The sequence below is a fragment of the Diceros bicornis genome, chromosome 19, assembly GCF_020826845.1.
Source record: "Diceros bicornis minor isolate mBicDic1 chromosome 19, mDicBic1.mat.cur, whole genome shotgun sequence".
NCBI lineage: Eukaryota > Metazoa > Chordata > Mammalia > Perissodactyla > Rhinocerotidae > Diceros > Diceros bicornis.
In genome coordinates, this window is record NC_080758.1 from 23,103,943 (window position 1) to 23,123,865 (window position 19,923).

The 19,923-nt window shown below is 55.4% G+C and overlaps 2 protein-coding genes across 3 annotated transcripts in view; both read left to right on the forward strand.

The window, feature by feature from the left end:
• SOGA1 (suppressor of glucose, autophagy associated 1) overlaps positions 1 to 19,923 on the forward strand; it is a 67,051-nt gene that overhangs the window by 7,418 nt on the left and 39,710 nt on the right. For both annotated transcript variants that reach the window (XM_058562744.1, XM_058562745.1), the window contains exons 2-3: positions 13,197 to 13,421; positions 19,679 to 19,837. In XM_058562744.1, coding sequence (XP_058418727.1) covers positions 13,197 to 13,421; positions 19,679 to 19,837 — 384 coding nt within the window. The remainder of the gene's footprint in view (positions 1 to 13,196; positions 13,422 to 19,678; positions 19,838 to 19,923) is intronic.
• DSN1 (DSN1 component of MIS12 kinetochore complex) overlaps positions 2,581 to 19,923 on the forward strand; it is a 79,957-nt gene continuing 62,614 nt past the window's right edge. Inside the window, exon 1 of the mRNA XM_058562748.1 lies at positions 2,581 to 2,603. The gene's annotated coding sequence lies outside the window, so the exon portion shown is untranslated. The remainder of the gene's footprint in view (positions 2,604 to 19,923) is intronic.

Here is a 19,923-nt window from a genome sequence, read left to right on the forward strand (position 1 = left end):
TCTGTGTCTCCTGGAGTTAATGTGTACAAACTACTGTTTTCAGCTCCTCTACAAGGCTTCCTCCACAAGGCTGCTGGGAACAGTGAGGAGTATGGCGGGGGCTTGATTTTGTAACCTGGATCTGCGGGAGGCTGCGGCTGGGTGGTAGGCGGAGGCAGAGCTGGCCGGTCACCAAGTCAGGCGACGCTGCACCAAAGGCCCCTGGTGCCCAGCACTAGGGCCTGGGCCCAGTGGGCTGAGTGAAATGGAGCAGTTGTCAGGCCTGCCCACAGGAGAAACACTGCCCAGGGGCAACTCCCTTCTAATCTCCTCGGAATTTCCTGCTTGCCCTCTTCTCCCTCCTCCTCCCCTTCTCCCTTTGCTGGGGGCTGTGGAGGGCCATGCCACTCCCGTCCCTAAAGGGTGCCTGGTTCTGCCTGGGAAACATGAAGGAGGCCAAGGTAGAGGAGGCTGGAGGAGATGTGGGCACTCAGAGGAGGAGCCTGGAAGACTTCCTGGAGGAGGAGGCATTAGAGCTGAGGAGTTAACCTTGAGAAGCTGCCTGTGTGCCCAGCTGCTGAACAATGCCGGGCACATCGTAGGGACTCCATAAATTTTGTTGTGTGATTGAATGAAAGGCAGTGATCAGGTTCTGCAGGTGGGCTGCAGGCTTGAAACAGAAGAGCTGGAGGGAATGGTGGGTGGGGACAGTGGTCAGGGAGAGGCTGGGATGGGGAGTTGGGCCTGCTTGGGAAGGGTGTTGAATGCCGAGCTGAGGCCTGTGAACACCTTGCTGGGAAGGGGCCATATGGACTTACAGAAGGCTGGCAGCTGCTCCCTTACCATGTGTCTACAGCACTGGGCACAAGGCCTGGCCTGCCCCAGTGGCCCAGGGCGGGAGGGAAGGAAGGCTATGTGGTCTCGTGGACAAATTCCACTTTTGAGGTCAAGTCTGGGGCCAAGTCTTGCTTTCTTACCTCCTCCCATGCATAATCTCCATGTGTAAGTCTGCTCATCAAGCCTCAGTTTTCCTATCTGTAAAATGAGAATTTAGTCCCTTTCTTGCAGGGCACTTGGGAGGATTAGCGTTCCGGTCTGTGGCACATCCTGCACTGTCCTGGGCACAGAGGAAGGGAGGGAGCGCCACATCCTGTGTAGCCTCTGAGGCAGAGGGACTTCCCCAGGGGAGGGGCTCGGCTAAGTTCCAGGCGGGGCCTGACCAGCAGCCAAGGTTATTACCAAGGTCATTGCCCCATGCCCCGTCAGCATGACCTCATCTGTGGTCACATGCTCCACCCTCTGGTGCCAGAAGGAACTTGGAGCTGAGGTGGGGGAAGAGCCAGAGGCTCTGGGTGTTCTGGGCCAGGGTGCTCCCAGCACTCCAGCACCATGTCTGCATGGTTAGCACCCCAGGGAGGGACCGTGGTGGCCAGGGCAGTGTGGGAGAAGGCAGGCCGGGGTTGGCACCACGTCTGCATTGTTTTTTTTTTTTTTTTTTTTTTTGTGAGGAGGATCAGCCCTGAGCTAACATCTGCCAATCCTCCTCTTTTTGCCGAGGAAGACTGGCCCTGGGCTAACATCCGTGTCCATTTTCCTCCACTTTGTATGGGACGCCGCCACAGCATGGCCTGACAAGCAGTGTGTAGGTGCGCGCCCGGGATCCGAACCGGTGAACCCCGGGCCACCGCAGCAGAGCGCGAGCACTTAACCGCTTGCGCCACCAGGCCGGCCTCCACGTCTGCATTCTTAGTGGACAGCGCTGGCCTCCCTGAGGAACGGCAGGGAGTCCGAGAAGGTGGGAGCAGCAGGCCAGCCCTTCCCCTCTCTGGGGTCCGAGGTGGTTAAGAGCACTGTGTTCTAGAGCTGGGCTGACCTGGGCTTGAGTCCTGGTTCTGCCTTTCTCTCCAGGAGCTTCCCCTTCATGAGCCTCAGTCTCCTCCTCTGTAAGATGGGGATGCTGATAGTGCCCGCCCTGCAGGGCTGCCGTGAAGATTGAATAAGAGAAAGCATGTAGGCGAGGATTAGCCAGGGCCTGGCTCGCAGTACGGACTCGCCAGCTGTGCGCCCTCATCCCGCTCTATCAGCAGGCACGGGTCTGACTCCTGTGAGCCCTGGGTCCGTGACGGCAGGGTCGTGCCTGGCTCTGGGTGCGGGTCCCGGCACAGGGCAGGGCCTGGGAGGTGTGCGTGGAGCTGAAATGCATTGCGGGTGTTCCCAAACACATCTGTCTCTGCGCATCCCCCCTTTCCCTCCCACCACAAGTCAGTCTTCCCTGGACAGCCGAGGCCAGTGCTGCAGACTGTAACCCCGGGAAACTTGTTTGCTGGTGGAGGGCTGCCTTTGGGGTCCCTCATTCTCAGACCGAGGTGAATAACCTTCCGTTGCCTGGCCCACCAAGAGAAGCTCAGGCTCCAGGGGACAAACTGATTGGGGTCCCGTAGCCAGGCTGGACCAGCTAAACATCTTGACCCTGGTTTTGCCCCAGATCCACTTGGGATCTCCTGGGTCCATTGCACCAGCCTCCCCCTCCACGCCCCTCCTCAGCGCTTCCCAAGTGCCTGGGCGGCCTGTGTGGTCCTGCCTCCCTCAGCCTCACCTCACCCCTGCTCCACCCAAGCTCCATGCTCCACACCGCAGGCTCTGTCCCTGTGCTCTGCCTGGGCTTTTGCGCTTGCAGGGCCCTCTCCCTCCCCTGGTTTCCTCCTCCATCTTCAAAGCGTTCCGCTGCTGGCCAGGCTCCTGGGTTAGACACCTAGGAGCTTCCTGGAGGCTCCTTGGGGGCATTTACCACAACGGTAATTAGATTGTTAACTGGGTAATTACAGGTTTCATGTCAGCCCCTCCCCCTATGTGTTCTGCATGAGGGCAGGGACTTAGCCCCTTTTACACAGTTGTAAACTGAGGCTCAGAGAGGTTCAGGGGCTTGCCAAAGGTCACACAGCCTGTAAGTGGCAACAGGCAGAAGGACTGGGGTCTCGTGGTGCTCTTGCCAGGGTGGTAAGCAGGGGGAATGGCACGAACAAAGGCTTGGAGATGTGAAATGCTGGGGTGTGCTGGAGCTTCAGGCTGTGCAGCCGAGCCGCTCCCTGGACTTCAGCCTCACTTTCCTGCCCCAAAGACCGCTGAGCCCTGTCCTGTCCCCGCTCAGAGGTTTGGCTGCAGCCCAGAGGCCGTTCGGGGGATATTTTAAACACATCCAGATCCAAATGCTGCCTTCCTTCCTGTCCACACAGAGAGGACAAGAGGGACACCGTCAGGCGCCCCTGCTGTGAGCAACCCCTCGCACCAACTACCCCCCCCAACCCCCGCCTGAGGCAGCAGGGGCTTCAGAGGTCTCCCTGCTCTGTCTGGAGAGGCCTGGAATGGGCAATGACAAGCCAGGCCTGGCCTTGGTGGGCAGCGCTCTCTGGGCATCTCCTCGCCCCCAGCACACGCATGCACGCACAGCTCCCACGAGAGGGAGTGTCTGTGGTCTCAGGCACAGGGCTGTGCCAGGTCTGGGAGGCTCACTCCTGATTGGCTGTGGAGCCTTCACCTTCCAGAGCCTTTGTTTGCTTATCTGTAAAATGGGCATAAAAAATAGCACCCCCCCTCGGGGCCTGCTCTGTGTCTTAGCTGTTAAGTGCGCGCGCTCCGCTACTGACGGCCCGGGTTCGGATCCCGGGCGCGCACCGACACACCGCTTCTCTGGCCGTGCTGAGGCCGCGTCCCACATACAGCAGCTAGAAGAATGTGCAACTATGACATACAACTATCTACTGGGACTTTGGGGGAAAAATAAATAAATAAAATTATAAAAAAAAAAAAGATAACGGACATTCATTCAGAGCTCAGCCTGGCATCTGGCACATATTAAGCCCTTGTAAATATTAACTGTTATTATTGTCACGATTGTCCCATTATAGAGATTGTCTAGTCTAGTTTACAAGACCTCAAACTGGACTCACATCCTGGCTGTGCCACTTGGCATGTGACCTTGGGCAACATAGTTGAGCTTTCTGACCTCGTTTCTCACCAGTCATTTGTGGGGCCTGGGGATACAGTGAGATAATGTGTGCTGCCTGGCGTGTGCCTGGCACAGGGGGAGTGCTCAGGGAGCAACTTGCCTGTTATTATTTATGGTGTTAGAGAGGTAAATCCAGGACCCTTGTCTTCCCTCGTAACCCTGCAGGTCACCAGGAGCAGGCAACCTCCGTGCCAGCTGGAGCAGGGGCACTGTGTGGCACGACGATGCCTGGCTGGGCATCCTGGCCTTCCTTCTCCAGGACCTTTCACCCCGACTCCCCTAAAACTAGAGCCCAGCTACCACCCAAGGAGGCTAAGCTGGACCGAGCTCTGGGCTGGGAGACAGGAGCCCAGAATCCCTCCCTGCTTGACTCTGGACCCTCTGGGGACTCTGGGATTGTCCCCAGTCCCTCTCCAGGCCTCAGTGTCCCTGTCTGTGATGGGTGGAGTCTTTGGGTTCCCCTCCCCCTGCTGCTGTTCCCAGAGTCTTTGCTTTTGAGCTGGGAGGGAAGTGGAGCTTTGCAGAGCCTTCTGCCCTCCTTGGGGTCCAAGTGCAATGATCTCATCTGGACCCTTGACAGACCCTGGGGGACGGGCAGAAGGGACAGCAGATGGCTGCCCTGGCCTCTTGGGGAGGCTGGCATGCTGCCCCTGTGGCCACTGCTGGCCCACCCTGCAGGTCAGCCCTTCCGGGCCGGGGTGAGTGGCCCGGGCCAGAGCCAGGGTGGCAGATGGGCAGGCAGCCTGGGCCTTGGCCCGAGGGAGGGACCGTGGTGACCAGGGTGGTGTGGGAGAAGGCGGGCCAGGCAGAGGCTCCTGTTCCTCCGTGGAGTGTTTGCTGTCCCATAGAGTGAAGGTTCTGGTCCCCACAGCTCAGCTCTGCCATTCTTCCTGGGTCTGTCAGCCCATCGGCCAGTCGGGTCCCTAGAACTCAGGGAGGAGGTGATATATTTGGGTAAGGTTTGGGATCTGGCAGGGATGCAGCCTGGGAGTTGGTGGGCTGGGGTTTGAGGCCCTCCACAGGGATCTGAAGCCTCCATGGACATTAGCTTCACAGAATCAAAGAAGTAAATTTAGACACAGCAGTGCTGACCGGAAGTGGTTTTCTGCAGGAGAGTGGAAGGGGATGGCAACCTTCCCCTCCTAGGACCCCTTTACTCATTCAGCGTCTGTTCATTGAGCTGTTCCTTTGTGTGCCAGGCACTGTGGTGGGCTCTGCCCTCCTGAAGCTCACATCCTAGTGGTAGAGACTGACATTCCACATGCAAACAGACCACTGAGTAAAATAATTAGTAATTAGTATCATGAACAAGCCTGTGATACATTCCATGAAAGAAACACAGGTTTGAGATGCACGCAATGGGCCTAGAGGGGTCTGGAAGGCTTCTCTGAGGAGGTAGCATTTAAGTGGAGGCTTCAGGAGGGGGAGCCACTAGTGTACAGATGCAGGGCAGGGAAATCAGGCAGAGGGAACAGCAGGGGCAGAGGCTTAGAGCTGGGACAGGCGAGGAGTCTTCTGGCTGCGGGGAGAAGACCTGAGTGCTGGAGTGTAGCCAGTGGGAGGGGGAGTGGGGGAGATGAAGATGAAGAGGTGGGCAGGAGTCAGGCTTTTTGTTTTGTTTTGGGTGGGGTAATTTACATATGGCCAGCCCTGGTGGTCTAGTGGTTCAGGTTCAGGGCTCTTACCACTGTGGCCCCGGTTTGTTTCCCGATCAGGGAACCACACACCTATCTGTTGGTTGTCATGCTGTGGCGGCTGCATGTTGCTGTGATGCTGAAAGCTATGCCACCAGTATTTCACATACCAGCAGAGTCACCCATGGTGGACAGGTTTCAGTGGAGCTTCTAGACTAGACAGGCTAGGAAGAAGGTCCTGGCCACTCACTTCCGAAAAATTGGCCGTGAAAACCCTATGAACAGCAGCGGAGCATCGTCTGATACAGCACTGGAAGGTGAGAGGATGGCGCAGAAACCAGGCAGGGTTCCTCTCGGCTGTACACAGGGTTGCTAGGAGTCGGACCTGACTCGACAGCACTAACCACAAAATTTACATACAGTAAAATGAGTTTTGACAAATGCATACAGTTCCGTAACCATCACCACAATCAAGATATAGAACAGTTCCTTCGCCCCGTAGAATTCCCCCTGTGCCCCTTTGTAGTCAATTCCTCCTGCCTCCCCCAGTCCCTGACAACCACTGATCTGTTTTCTGTCCCTCTAGTCTTGCCTTTTCCAGAATGACATATAAATGGAATCATACAGTATGCAGCCTGCTGGGTCTGACTTCCTTCACTCAGCATAATGCATTTGAACTTCATCCACATTCTTGCAGGTATCAGCTATTCATTCCTTTTCTTGCTAAGTAGTATTCCATTATATGGACGTACCACCCTTTATCCACTCACCAAGTGAGGGACATTTGGGTTGTTTCCAGATTTTGGTGATCATTGGAGGGTTTTAAAGGGGGTAGTAATGGGGTTTAAAAAAACATGACTCCATGTACTGAATGGAGAACAGATTAGTGGGGAGCAAACTGGCCATCACGAGGATTAAATCCAATGATTTGGTGATGAATCTGGCCCACCATAGGTACTCACGAATTGTTCAAACAAAAGGGCTGTGCCCTGGGGCAGCCATGGGGGCTTCTTGGTGGAGGTGGCATTTGAGGTGGAGAGGTGAAGAGAAGAGAGACAGGTACAGAGTGGAAGGAGGCCCAGGCAGTGCAGAGTCCCCGTGGGAGCTGGATGGTCTGAGACACTGGCTTCCTGCTCCTGACCCAGCCTTGGTACACCAGGGTTTCTAGAAGGTGGTCTTCAGGGCCCATGTCAGAGCTCCCCAGGGGCACTGGGTGAACAGGCACCTCGCAGGGCCCACCCTACCCTATGGGGGCTGACTCTTGGGTGGGAGGTAGCCAGGAGACCTCTGCTCTGGAAAGTCTCTTCCCTTGGTGGCTGGTAAGAGGTGGCCTCCTCCTACCTTCAGGAACCTCCTGTCCCCCTGGTTCCCTCCCTGCCCCCTCAGGGCCAGCTGGGAGCTGTTGCTGGGCTTCAGACCACCCATTGCCCTGTGCTGTGTTTCTGCGGGGGGGCCTCGTGTCGGTCGCTTTCATCTCCAGCCCTGCAGGTCAGGAGACCTTCCCATATGCTCCTGCAGACCAGTTCCAGCGGACCCGTGCATCTGGAGTCACTTGCAAGTGCTCCAGTGGGCCCCAACTCTAAACTTCCCCCTTCTGTCCTCATTATGCAAAGATTAATCATCTTCCATTTGTGTAGGTTTTCTGCAGAAAGCATTCTTTCCTGGAACGTTTTTTTAAAATGTGGCTTGAAAGCAGTGCTCTGCTTCTCCAGCTCTCTGTCCCTATGGTGAGAGCCAGAGTCTAGGGTACGAGCCCAGACCCCGTAGATGAGACGGGAGAATAGAGGCTGCATCTATTTTGTGCCAGGGACCCCTTAAGCTCTCTGCTGAGGATAATTCTCGGAATGTTTTTAAATGTTTAAAATAAAACCCAAAGGAAACCAAACATATGGAAATACAGTTATCAAAATATGTTTCAAAATTATGATATAGTAATATGTGTGTTTATGAACTCATAAGATCTGGTGACAGGTCTATTAACTACTGTAATTTCAAAGTACTAATGAGTGTAAACAATATTTTGACATTTCTGCAACAACTGTTATGTGGTATGAAAATATCTGTGGTTTCTTTTGGTAGCAAAGTCACAGGTAATGATCGTGGTTTGTCCAGAATAGAAGGAAATGCTAATTTTTAGTTAGAGGTTAGCGAAAATAAAGATGTGATTTTTTTTTTCCCTTCCCATCCACGTTCATGGACTCCCTGAATTCTGGTACAGACAAAAGAGCCTGAAGTCCGCAATCTGAGTCCTGCTTGGAGGTCTCTCTGTGTGACCTTGGGCACAGCTCACCTTCTCTGTGCTTCTCTGCGGTTCTTCGTCTCTAGAACAGGGATGGTGATTCCTGTCCTGCTGTCCATGGGACTTCTGTGAGGACCCACGGGATGATTCAGATGGAATGTCTTTGTAAACTGTGAAGCCCCGTGCTGCCGTGCAAGGTCTCGCTATTATTAGCAGGAGTGTGAGCTCATGTTTGGCCCTTCAGCCCGGCATGGGCCAAGAGACTCTTCCTGGCCGATTCCCCCAGGGTCCCTGGGAACCAATCCATTTTGGGGAGTGGGTCTGCCTCTGAGAGGCTGCTTCCTGCAGGCTGACCTCAAGAATCATTGAGGGGGACTGTGGGGGGATGGACAGAGAGGCACTTTGTGGGCAGGGAGTGGGAGGGTGAGCAAGAGGTTCCCTGGGTAGAGATGTCCTGCCCATCCTCCTGGGCTGGCGTGGGGGTCTGAGGCCAGCGCTGGAGCATCCCAGGCTCTCCCTGACTCTTTGCAGCTGGCTTGGGGCTAGAATCAGGAGGGTCTGCCCACCCTGGGCTGTGGAGAGAGACTGGGCAGGGCAGAAGCCATGGTCATCCTTTCATTCATTCATCCACCATAGACAGTGATGGGTGCCTGCTCTGTACCATGTCCTCTCCTGAGGGATGCCAAGGACCAGACACAAGTCAGACCCTCCCCTGTCCTCCCCCCACCTCTTGGGGAAGATAGACTTGAAAACAGGCAAATGCAACCTAAAGTTGTTAGCATAAGAGACAAATGGAGTTCAGAATGTGGGGTTTGAATCAGATTGGGCGAGGAAAGAATGCTCAGGAAGGATGAGATAATTAGGAGTTAGCCTGGCAAAGGCCATTCTAGCAGAGGGAATAGCCCGAGCAAACCTGGGAGTAGGGCCCACAGTTAAGATGCACAGGCCTGGGGCCACAGGGCCTGTTTGGACTCCAGCTTCACTGCTCTCTTGCTTGAGCAGCTCTAGGAAACTTCTGAGCCTCAGTTTCCTCATCTGTAAAATGGGAACATTTTCTGTACCTACCTCACAGGGTTGGTAAGAGGATCAAACTGTTGTGCACCTACTGTGCTTGGGCTGGCGCCTGGTCATTAGTGAGCCTCCAGACAGGTGGTAGCTATTTTTTAGTTGTGGCAGATCTGGACGTGGGGAGGCAAGGGCATCTGGCAGAGGATGCAAGGGCAGGGGCAAGACAGGAGTGGGGAGGAGACCGGGGTGGCTTGGGTTCCGGGTAAGGGGCTTGGACCTAACGCAGAAACCATGGGAACTAGTGGAGGAGATAGAAAGCTGTCTGCTTTTTTTCTGGTTTTCTCTAATACACAGGTATTATCTCTGTAATCAGAGCAAAACAAACATTTTCTGTAAAGGGAAAGGCTGACTACCCTGGCAGCAGTGTATGTGCCCCGTTCCTATCCCCCATCTTGCCCCCCTCCCTTCCCCATTATCAGTCTGGGATAAATAATCGTGTTAAGCTTCAAGGGGAAGAGAGGTCAACTTGGAGGAGTGGCCAGAGGGGCTGGGTGTGGAGGGGCCGGCAGGCCGCACCTGGTCTGGGCGCTTTTCCCGGCTTCTGTAGGCCAGTCTTGCTGACTGTGGGGTTGAAATTCGAGGGCCCCCAGGCTCTGAGGTGGACACTGCTGGGCAGTGTGGCCTGTTCCTGTCTCCAGTGGAGAATGAGGTTTGGAGTTTCCCCATCGGTATTGGGGGGACTCCGCCAACCTTGTTCTGCCACCACTAGGCCCACAGAGTCCAGTGGAGTTTGGGCCTTCCCTCCCTACTTCCACGTGGTTGGGGGATCTGGGAGCGGGCAGAGGCTCAGCAAGGCCACTGAGCTGTCTTGGAAGGAGCCGGAAAGGCTGAGCTCCCCACCCCCGTCCCCCAGGTCCCTCAGTTGGATCAGACAGCCCCTGGAGAGCTTTCTGGGGTGGGGGGCTGGGACTGCGGGACTGAGGAGCCCCAGGGCATTCAGAGGCTCAGTGAGGCCTAAGAACCTCTGGAGCAAACAGGGGCCCCTCCCGATGTCCCAGCGGCGTCTTTCCCTGCCCCTGCCTAAGTCCTGCATTCACCAGCTTCTGCTGCTCACATCCCAGCAGACCCGGCCATGGGGCCACAAGCCGGCCTTTGTGGACTCGCCCTTTCACGTGGGCTGTGCCAGGAGGGGCCGACCCGCATTCTGCTGCAGCTGGGACAAGCCCCCGAGGGGCCTGGGCCCCCCTTGGCCACCACAGAGAGATGGAGCTGGCATGAATACAACATCCTCCATTTTTGGAAACTGACTGTGGGGAAGGGCAGGCCGTGGAGAGACAGCTGCTCATGTGAGAATGATCATTCATTCACTCAGTTATTCAGTAGAAGCTTGTGAGCCCCTGCTGTGTGTCATGTCAGGCCTAGGCTGGGGCCTGTGGTGCTGGGACACATGACTCTCTAGGGATAGAGACTGGAAGGAAGCACCCTGCATTAGAGTCACTTAGGGGGCCCCATCCCCAGAGTTTCTGATTCAGCAGGGCTGGGTTGGGGCATGAGAATTTCTGACAAGTTCTCCAGTGATGCTAACGCTGCTGGTGCAGGGACCACACTTTGAGAGCCACTGTGAGTCAGGACCAGGTGGAGGAGTTATGAGTGATTTATGTTTTCTGCATTTTCAAAACTGTATGATTGCCATTTACTTTTATAAATAGAAAAAATCAGTTATTTAAAAGTTAAAATAAGTGGTCCGTCAAAATGACTCCAGTGCTCTGGATGTGGTCCTAGGTTGAGGGATGTCGCCTCCCATGATCTAAATGTCACGCATCTCTTAATGTAGCCCAGCGTCATGAGCTTGTGTGTCCCCTGCACTTCCTCTTGGCTCATCCTGAGCTTTGGGTCCACTCAGACCCTCACATCCTCCCCATCACCGGGTCCTGTCAGCGTGACTGCAGACGGAGTAAGTGAAGTGCTAGAAAAGAGCATGGTGAGGATTTGAACACAGGCCCATCTGGAGGCTGGTTTAGCTTGGATTTAGATTGGCCTGCACTTTCTGAGTGCCATTTCCTTGATGCTTCTTTCATCCGCCAGCTGACATGGCGTGTGGACTCCTCGCTTCCTCATTTCTTTAGCTGGTGTGATCACTGACTGGCCCACTTCCTCCTTTTCCACTTTTAGTTCTGTCCACTTGGCATGGTGGTGGGGTGGGCAGTCTGTGTGTATACTGGGGTGGAGGTGGGGGTGGGGGTCCTGGTGAGGTGACCACTCCTCTGCAGCTGGTGCAGACAGACTCATCCACTTTGGGGGTGCCGCAGAGCCCACCCCCAGGACAGAGGCTGTGGTGGCAGGTGGGGATTAAACCCTTCAGTTGATGGTGGGAATGGGACAGTATCTGTAGGGGATGGGAGAAGCAGATACCTGTCCCCTCTGTCTTCCTCTCCTGAGTTCAGAACCACTTGAGAAGTAGTCCCAGGAGTCAACAGATGGATGTGGAAACCTCGGTCAGCTTTTTTACTTAGAACTGCCCTGGAGGGTACCGCTTCCTAACCCTGCTCCTGGACTAAACCTGCCCACCCAGTCTCAAGGGCGCTGGACAAGCCCAGGCCCTTGCCCTGTAGTGAGCCCCCCATTTTTTGGGGGGGAAAGGGAGGCTCAGAGGGCTGGTGAACCCAGCTGTCTGGATTGTGGCCCCTGGACCCACGATGGGATTCCTGGGCCCACCCCCCTGTCCCATCAGCACAGTCCTTGGGTGCTTTCTCAGGCTCCTCAGGGATGCCTTTGGCAGGTCATCCATCTCACGTGACTCAGTTTCTCTTTTTAGTGTACAGTCTTATTTAATCCATTCAGTCACACTCAGAGTAGACATTATTATTCCCATTTGTGACTCAGTTTTCATATGCGTTAATGGGCATAATAATTATCCATTTCTTCCGCTGGGTCTCCCCACTCATCCCCTTACACTTTGTGTCCAATGATTGTTTCACAACGGTATGTCTTTTTTGTGGTTTTTCCCCTAACCAGACGCACATTCATTTGTTCAGTTAGTATTTGTTGGGAGCCTGCGGGATGCGAGGCCCTGGGTTGGGTTGGGGGACGCAGCCGCGAGTGAGGTAGACGTGGGGCGGCCCTCCAGACACTCGCAGTGTCTCTGGGAGACAGACTATTAAATCAAGAATTGCAGACGTGCTCATGATGACAAAGGGGAAGTGAGGGACATCTGGAAGCTGGTGACAGAGGTGGGCAGGAGCTGCCCTGAGGAAGTGAGGTCACCTCCCCATCTCCCTTCACTTAAACCCAAACTCAGACTCTTTACTTGGCTCTTCAAGGCCCTGGATGGCTGCCCCCGTCTGTTTCCCCAGCCTCAGCTTACCCCATAGCTACCCTGGTTGCCTTGCTGTATCTTGACACACTGAACTCTTTCCGGCCTCTGGGCCTTTGCACGTACTGTTCCCTCTGCCTGGAATAATCTCTCCCTGGCTCTCTCTCTGCATGGCTATTCCTTCTTGCCCCAGCTTAAATGTTCCTTCTTTAGAGATGACCTCCCTGACCATGTTCTCTAACACAGCACCTTCTCCCACTACTCTACCATATTACCCAGGGGTTTTTGTTTGTTTGTTTGGTCTTCATAGCTCTTAACAGTATCTGAATTTTTAAATTCTCCCCAATGAGACTTGGGGCTCATGCAGAAGATGCAGAAGGGGCCACCTTAGTCTTGGTCACCACTGTCCCTCCCCTCCCCCCTGCTTGCACAGAGCCTGGTACACAGTTGGTGCTCATAAATGCTTGTTGAATGAGCCTCTCCGCCTTCCCCATGTATTAGTTTCCTATTGCTGCTGTAACGAATTACCACAGATTTAGTGGCTTACAACAACCCTAGACTATTATCCTACAATTCTGGAGGTCAGAAGTCTGAAATCAAGGTGTTGTCAGGGCTACATTCTTTGTGAAGGTTCTGGCCAAGAGTCCATTCCCTTTCCCAACTTCTAGAGGCTGCCTGCATTCCGTGGTTCCTGGTCCTTCCTCCCTCTCCAAAGCACATCACTCCAGCCTCTGCTTCTATTGTCATATCGCCTTCTCCCACTCTGATCTCCTGGCCGCCCTCTTCCAAGGACCCTTGTGATTACACTGGGCCCACCCAGATAAACCAGGATAATCTCCCAATTGCGAGATCCTTAATCACACTTGCAAAATCCGTTTTGCCATGTAAGGTAACATGTTCACAGATTCTGGGAATTAGGACATGGACTTGTTTGGGGGCCCTTATTCAGCCTGCCACACCCAGGCACCCTGGCCACTGCGCAGGGCGTAGTGACCTGACCGCCCCTCCCCTCTGCAGGATGAGATCGAGGAGCTGCGGGCGGAGATGCTGGAGATGCGGGACGTCTACATGGAGGAGGACGTGTACCAGCTGCAGGAGCTGCGGCAGCAGCTGGACCAGGCCAGCAAGACCTGCCGCATCCTGCAGTACCGGCTGCGCAAGGCCGAGCGCCGCAGCCTCCGCGCTGCCCAGACGGGCCAGGTGGACGGTGAGCTCATCCGTGGCCTGGAGCAGGACGTCAAGGTGAGCCCGGGGCTTCCCCGACCCTCATAGGTGCCCCTGTTGCGGGGTGAGACCAAGAGCCCTAGCGGGGCCCAGGTCAGCCCGCAGCTCACTCCTGTGTGTCCTTGAACAAGGTACACGACCTCCCTGGGCCTCAGCTTCCTCATCTGTAAAATGGGGACCTCTGGAGAAGCGACAGGCCATCTACCAGGGACGTCCCAAAGTGATATCGTACTATGACTCCTACCAACAGCAGCCCCTCTTGGAGTGTCAGCCTCACACCTGGTGCTGGGCTCACAGTTCGTGGAGTTCTTGATTGTGCTGATGGGGAGCAGTGAAGGCCGGGAGCCAGATAGGGCTGGTTTAAATCTTGGCTCCAGTATGCCCTGATTTTGTGATTTTGAGCAAGTCATCTAAATTTTGGTTTCCTCATCTGTAAAATAGGTGGAACAGCGGTCCCTGCCTCTGTTCTGTGAGGGTTAGAGACAATGTAGGTAAAGGTCGCTGGAAGCACTCAAACATGTTGGCTATTACTGTTATTCCCATTTTTCGGATGAGGAAGGTGAGGCTCAGTGTAGCTGGCAGAATGCAGGCTCATCAGCCTCATGTGCCTTGCTGCCTGACCTCGCCCCTCTCTGCCTCGGGAAGCAGGAGAGGGATGGGCTAGGGGCTGGCAGGTGGGGCCTCCAGGAGAGAAGTCCACCTGTCTGTTTGTGGGAGCCCTGGTCTGGGGACTGAGAACTCAGGGGGAGACCCGGACCCGCCCCCCTGCTCTCAGAACTCAGCCCAGTGTGATCAGGGTGATGTAGGAGCTGGGGGTGGGGGCACCTGGTGCAGCCTGGGGGCCGGAGGGAGTCTTCCTGCAGGAGTGACTTCTGAGCTGAGGCCTGAGGGAGAAGTGGGCATGAGCCGGGAGGGGGAAGGAGGAATGTTGGAGGAAGAGGGCCCCAGTAAGGGCCAAGGGAGGTGAACACCCAGGCTTCTGCATCTCCTGTTGTCTCGCGTGTGTACAGTGGGATGATAGGTCTGTTGGACAGACTAGGAAACTGAGCTCAGAAAGGTTATGTCTCTAAGTCCAGAGTGCACCTCTGCCTGAGAGGGCAGCTCCCGGGATAAATGGTTACAGAAATACTCAAATTCCAGGCTCTGGGTTGGGGGCATGTGGAGTGAGGAAGAGCCCAGGAAGCTCAGACAAAACTGAGTTTGGGCCCAGGTAGTTGGGGGTTTCGGGCAGAGACACAGAAAAGTCAGCCTTGGCGAGAGATAAGGAAGGGTAGAGGACGGGGGGGCTGGGAGCAGGCTGGCTGGGCTGCCGGTGCCTCCATGGGAGGAGCGAGAGCAGCTGGCGCGCGTGTGTGTGTGTGTGTGTGTGTGTGTGTGTGTGTGTGTGTGGGAGGGGGGCTCCCTGCACACCGGGCGCATGGGAGCCGCCCCTTCTGTTGGGATTTGAACTAGCCAATCAGCATCGACCTTGCCCCCTTCCCTCCCTCCTCTCTCTGCAGCTGGAGAGCTGAGCTCATGCACGCAGGCCTGGGCTGGACGCCTCTGGCCACCACGCTTTGTCTCATGTGCTGGGGATGTTCTGGCCGTTCTTGGAGGTCCTCAGAAAGCTGATTTCCCTGGCATTGGCTGGGAGGGCTTGACGGACTCAGGTGGGGAGGGGGCCGGGAGCTGCCTAGGACGGTATCCCTGGGGACTCTCTGACTTGCTCTGCCAGCTCTTTAGCCCATGCACCAACTGCCATGGGGCCACCTCATATGGCCTCAGTTTCCCCTTCTGTTAAATGTGGGGCTTACAGCAGCCGAATCTTCAGGGCTTTTGCAGCCCCAGTGGTTTTATCGAGCAAGTAGGTTACTGGTGAAGGCACTGTGAATAAACCTCAGGCCTTGGTGCCCCCCTTCCCTCTCTCACTCTCCGCTGGTCCTCAGCCTGCAGGACCCACAGTACCTCAGTGGGAACGTTGCCCAGCATGAGGAGGGCAGGGGCAGGGGGCAGAGACCTGCTCTACCGCTTGCTTGCTGTGTGCCCTTGGGAAAGCTCCTTCACTTCCCTAAGCCTCGGTGTCCCGTATAGAAAATGGAGATAAAACTAGTTCCTGCCTGTAGAGATTTTTGTGAGGATAAAATGAAATAACTCAAAGAGAGTGCTGAATACAAAGTCTGGCACAGGGTGCTCGGCCAGCAAATGAGCAAATGTTGGTTGTGGTGGTGTTGTTCGGGAGAAGAACTTATAAAGCATTAGTGGGACAAGTGGCTGGGGCAAAGGGCGGGGGCGGGGAAGGGGAGGCCAGAATCTCTGCCTCCCTGGGTGGATGAGAATCACCCGGAGGGCTTGTTCACAATGCAGATTCCCAGGCCCCACCCTCAGGGCCTGGGATCCTAACGGAAAGTGTCGGGTCCGGGAATCTGGGCTGTAAATTTCCACCTGAAGGGACTCCTGTGGGAGGCCCAAGGACACACCAGTAAAATGTTTCCTTTCTTAGAAACCTGTCACTGGAGAAAAAGTTATGGCTTTGAGTTTAATTCCTGGGTGACCAGGGCAGGTTGCCTCCCTTCTTTAAGCCTCAGTTTCCTCATCTGTAAAATGGGGATGACTTTCCCACCCTCCAGGGGTTCCTGGGAGGATTCAGCCACTCAGAGCCCAGAGGCTGCCCGGCCAGTGGGTGCCCCTTAGTGAGACTTCCCATCCCCCTCCCTGAGGATTCCGAGTGACAGCGACATCCTGAAGCCTGAGGCCCCTGAGCTGAGGGGCCCGATGAGCAGGGGAGCTGTGGCTTGGAGGCTGCTGGTCGCATTTGGCAGGAGCCAGGCCCGAGCGCTGTAAACAGTGACCTCATGGCTGAGCGCATTTGTTTGTGCTTTGGGGATTTGCCCTGGTTTCCGGAAGCTGCCACTGCTTCACCTCCCGTAGTATCTCGGCCGCCCCACCTGGGGAGAGTTGGGAGGATCGTGAGAGGATGAAGTGAGACAGGCAGGTGGGGCCCTGTGAGCACCTGACACAGCGAACCCACTGTTGGGCTTATTATTAATACTTTTATCGCTGATATTGGTATGTCTTCAAGCTTTGGACCAACAGCAGGGTCGGGTTGAGAGCAAGACTCGGGAGTCGACCCACCTGATTTTAAGTCTTGGTTCTGTAGCTTCCTAGCTGTGTGACCTTGGGCAAGTGAGCCCAAGGTGAACCTCGGAATGGGGATAATAAAAGCCCTTCCTGAGCGGATGAAGGGCACGTAGTGAGTGCTCGGGAAGTGACAGCCGATTCTATACATCACCTGTGAGAGCTGAGGGGCCCCAGAGAGAGGAAGGGACAGGCCCAGGCCACAAGGCTCCTGCCATCCAGGCCGGCATGCTCTTTGCTCCTGTGGGCTTCCATCAGGGGCACAGGGCTCTGTGGGATCCGAGATGAAGGGCTCTCTTGTCCACATGGGAATTCTGTAAGCTGCCTGGGGTTGGGCTTTCTTGTCATCGCAACCCTTGAGGGTGGGGAGCATTGGGGAAGGAGAGCCTGGGGAGAATGGAGCAGAAGGTGACTGGGGACTCATGGAAGGGATTAAATCCAGAGTCACTGCTGAACCCAAGAGGACCCAGGAGTCCACATGGATCATGACTTCTTGGTGGAGAGCAGGTTGCCTTCCCAGGTCAAGACCATGGTGGGGACGTAGCGACCGCCCAGGTAGAGAGGAGCTGGCCCTGGCGGGAGCATAGTTGGGAAAGGAGCCCTGGTCCCCTGCAGCTGATCCGTTGCCCCCGTGAGGGACACAGCCCTCTCTGGACAGTGGGTGGGGTGGGCGGTTGGGAGGAGCATGCTCAGCCACGCTAGGGCAGGTGCAGCTCCCCATATTTCAGTCCTTCACTCCTTCACCTCCCTCCCTTTTCACTTGTTGGGGCCTTGGATTTGTTTGTTCATCTAATAAGCATTTATTAGGCACTTAGTGTATGCCAGACCCTGCACTGCTGCTGAGACACAGAGATGTGAAGGAGCCCAGGCGTGGTCTGGGGCCTTGGTCTCTGGTCCCGTCACTCCTGACCCCAGGGCCTAAGCAGGATGAATGAATGAATGAATGAATGAATGGAGTGGTGATCAGGACAGGGGCTCACTGGGTGACCTAAGAGCCCCAAACTGGGGACCGTAGCCAGGAGCCTGGGGCTGAACACCTCCAGCAAAAACCCTGACACCAAACTCAAGAGTGAGGTTGTGGGCGTTGGGCCAGGTCAGATAAAATCAGTGCAGGGCGGTGAAGCAGTGATCTGGACAGTGCATTAGAAATTGGGGTGTATTTTTTTTTTTTTTAGCAATGTCTTTTCTTTTTTTAAGAAGATTGGCCCTGCGCTAAGATCTGTTGCCAATCTTCCTCTTTTTTTTTTTCTTTTGTCTCCGCAAAGCCCCAGTACATAGTTGTGTATCATAGTTGAGTTGTAGCTCTTCTATGTTGGATGCTGCCTCAGCATGGCTTGATGAGTGGTGAGTAGGTCCACGCCCAGGATCCGAACTGGCGAACCCCGGGCCGCTGGAGCAGAGCACGCAAACTAAACCTTTACACCACCCGGCCGGCCCCTCGGGATGTTTTTTGATCACCTACGATGGTTCAGCTGTCAACCCAAGCACTATGTCATTTATTTATTATTTGTATCATTTATATATTGTTTATATCAACCCCCTTTTACTGATGACCAAACTGAGCCTTCGATTGGTGAAATATCGTGTCCTGGGGTCCCACACCCAGTGAGCGCTGGAATCAGTCTCAAATCTAGTTTTTCCACTTGCACGTCCTTGTTCCAATAGGGATTTCTCACCCAGCTTTGTGGCTGGGGAAAGTTTGGTGGCCCAGAGAGACCGTGGGAGGAGGGAGGCAGCTTCTGGCTGTCCTTGGGGATCGTCACGGGCAGAGAGAAGCAGTGGGCAGCAGAGGGAGGGGGAGGCAGTGCTGAATTTCCTCTCTGGCTGTTGTTTTTCCTGGCTAGCCTCACACACTGCCAAGGGGTCCGTGTCGAGCTGGGCCTGAGCCCAGGCAGAGGGCAGAGCCAGGGAGGGCCCTCTTCCCTTCCGGCAGGGAGGAGGTGCCACGGGCATTTCCGAGACTGGGAGGCACGAGGCACGAGGCACTCGGCCGTCTGCCCCACGCACACCTCTTGCTGGCAAAGCCCTGGCTGCGCTGGCTGCTCAGCCAGATCCCTGGGGCTCTGCCCGGCTCAGCCCGTGCTTGCGTTGTGTGACCCTGAGCAAGTCACTTATGCTCTGAGCCTCAGTTTCCTTGCAGTAAAATCGGGGCAGAATTAGGGTAAAGATGAATGAATCTGGCACACAGTAGGTATTCAGCAAATGGTAGTACCCAGCCCGCTCAAGGATGGAGTCTGGCTGTGATTTACCAGCTCAGAAGGGCCTTTCTTGTCCCTGGAGGCCCCCTTTCCTGGCCTGTCACCCCCTGCCAGCAGGGGACGAGACAGAAGGTGTCCTGGAGGAAATGGGGTGTCGTTGCTGCAGAGTCCTGGGGCGGGGATTGGAGTTTGCAGCTCTGTTAGCTCCTTTCTCTAGGCACTTGGACACCCGCCCAGCCTTTGTCATTTGGGGCATGTTTTATATCCCAGACAGTTGGAAACAGGCCCTGGGGTCACGTTGTGGCCTCCAGCAAGGCGTGCCCCTCTCTGAGCGTCAGCTTCTCATGGCAGCAGCCGCGCCTCGCCTGGTGCTCACTGTGCAGGCGCAGGGCCAGGTCCTGCTGGTGCAATAGCTGATTCAGGCCTCCTGTTGGACCCATGAGGCTGTGCTCGATTGTTGCACCCATTTTGTAGTTAAGGAGATGGAGGCACAGAGTGGAGAAATGATTTACCCAGGCTCACATGCTGGTCCTTGGCGGAGATGGGATAGAAATGGCTCTGGGGCTGCCCGTCTTGCTCTGGATTTCCACTTCAGCTCTCTTCCCTCCCTTTGAAATGAGCTTCTGGCCTGCCACAGGCTCTTGAGAGAACTAGGCAAGAGGGTGGCTGGGAGAGACTTTTGGGAGCATTGAAAGTCCCAGGTGAATGAACAGGCATTCCTCAGAATAGGCAGGGCCTTGACAGCTTTCCAAGGGCTGAACTGTGGTATAGACATTGGGAGCACAGCGTGCCTGGGTTTGGGTTTTGGTTCTACTACTTCCTGGCTGTGTGACCCTTGGTGAGTTACTTGACCTCTCTGTGCCTCGGTTTCCTCATCTGCTAAGTGGGGTAATGAGAGTACCATCCGAGGCGGGATGGTCCCTCAGCCTGCTCACGCCCTGCTCATCACCTGCCCTTGCTCAGGTCTCGAAGGACATCTCCGTGCGGCTGCATAAGGAGCTCGAGGCGGTGGAGAAGAAACGGGCGCGGCTGGAAGAGGAGAACGAGGAGCTTCGGCAGCGGCTCATTGAGACTGAGCTGGCCAAGCAGGTGCTGCAGACGGAGCTGGAGCGGCCGAGAGAGGTGAGGGCCCGTCCATCCCAGGCAGGGCCAGGCTGGGGACAGGTGGGCATGTGCCTGCCCTACCTACTGGTGTCTCTGAACCTCTG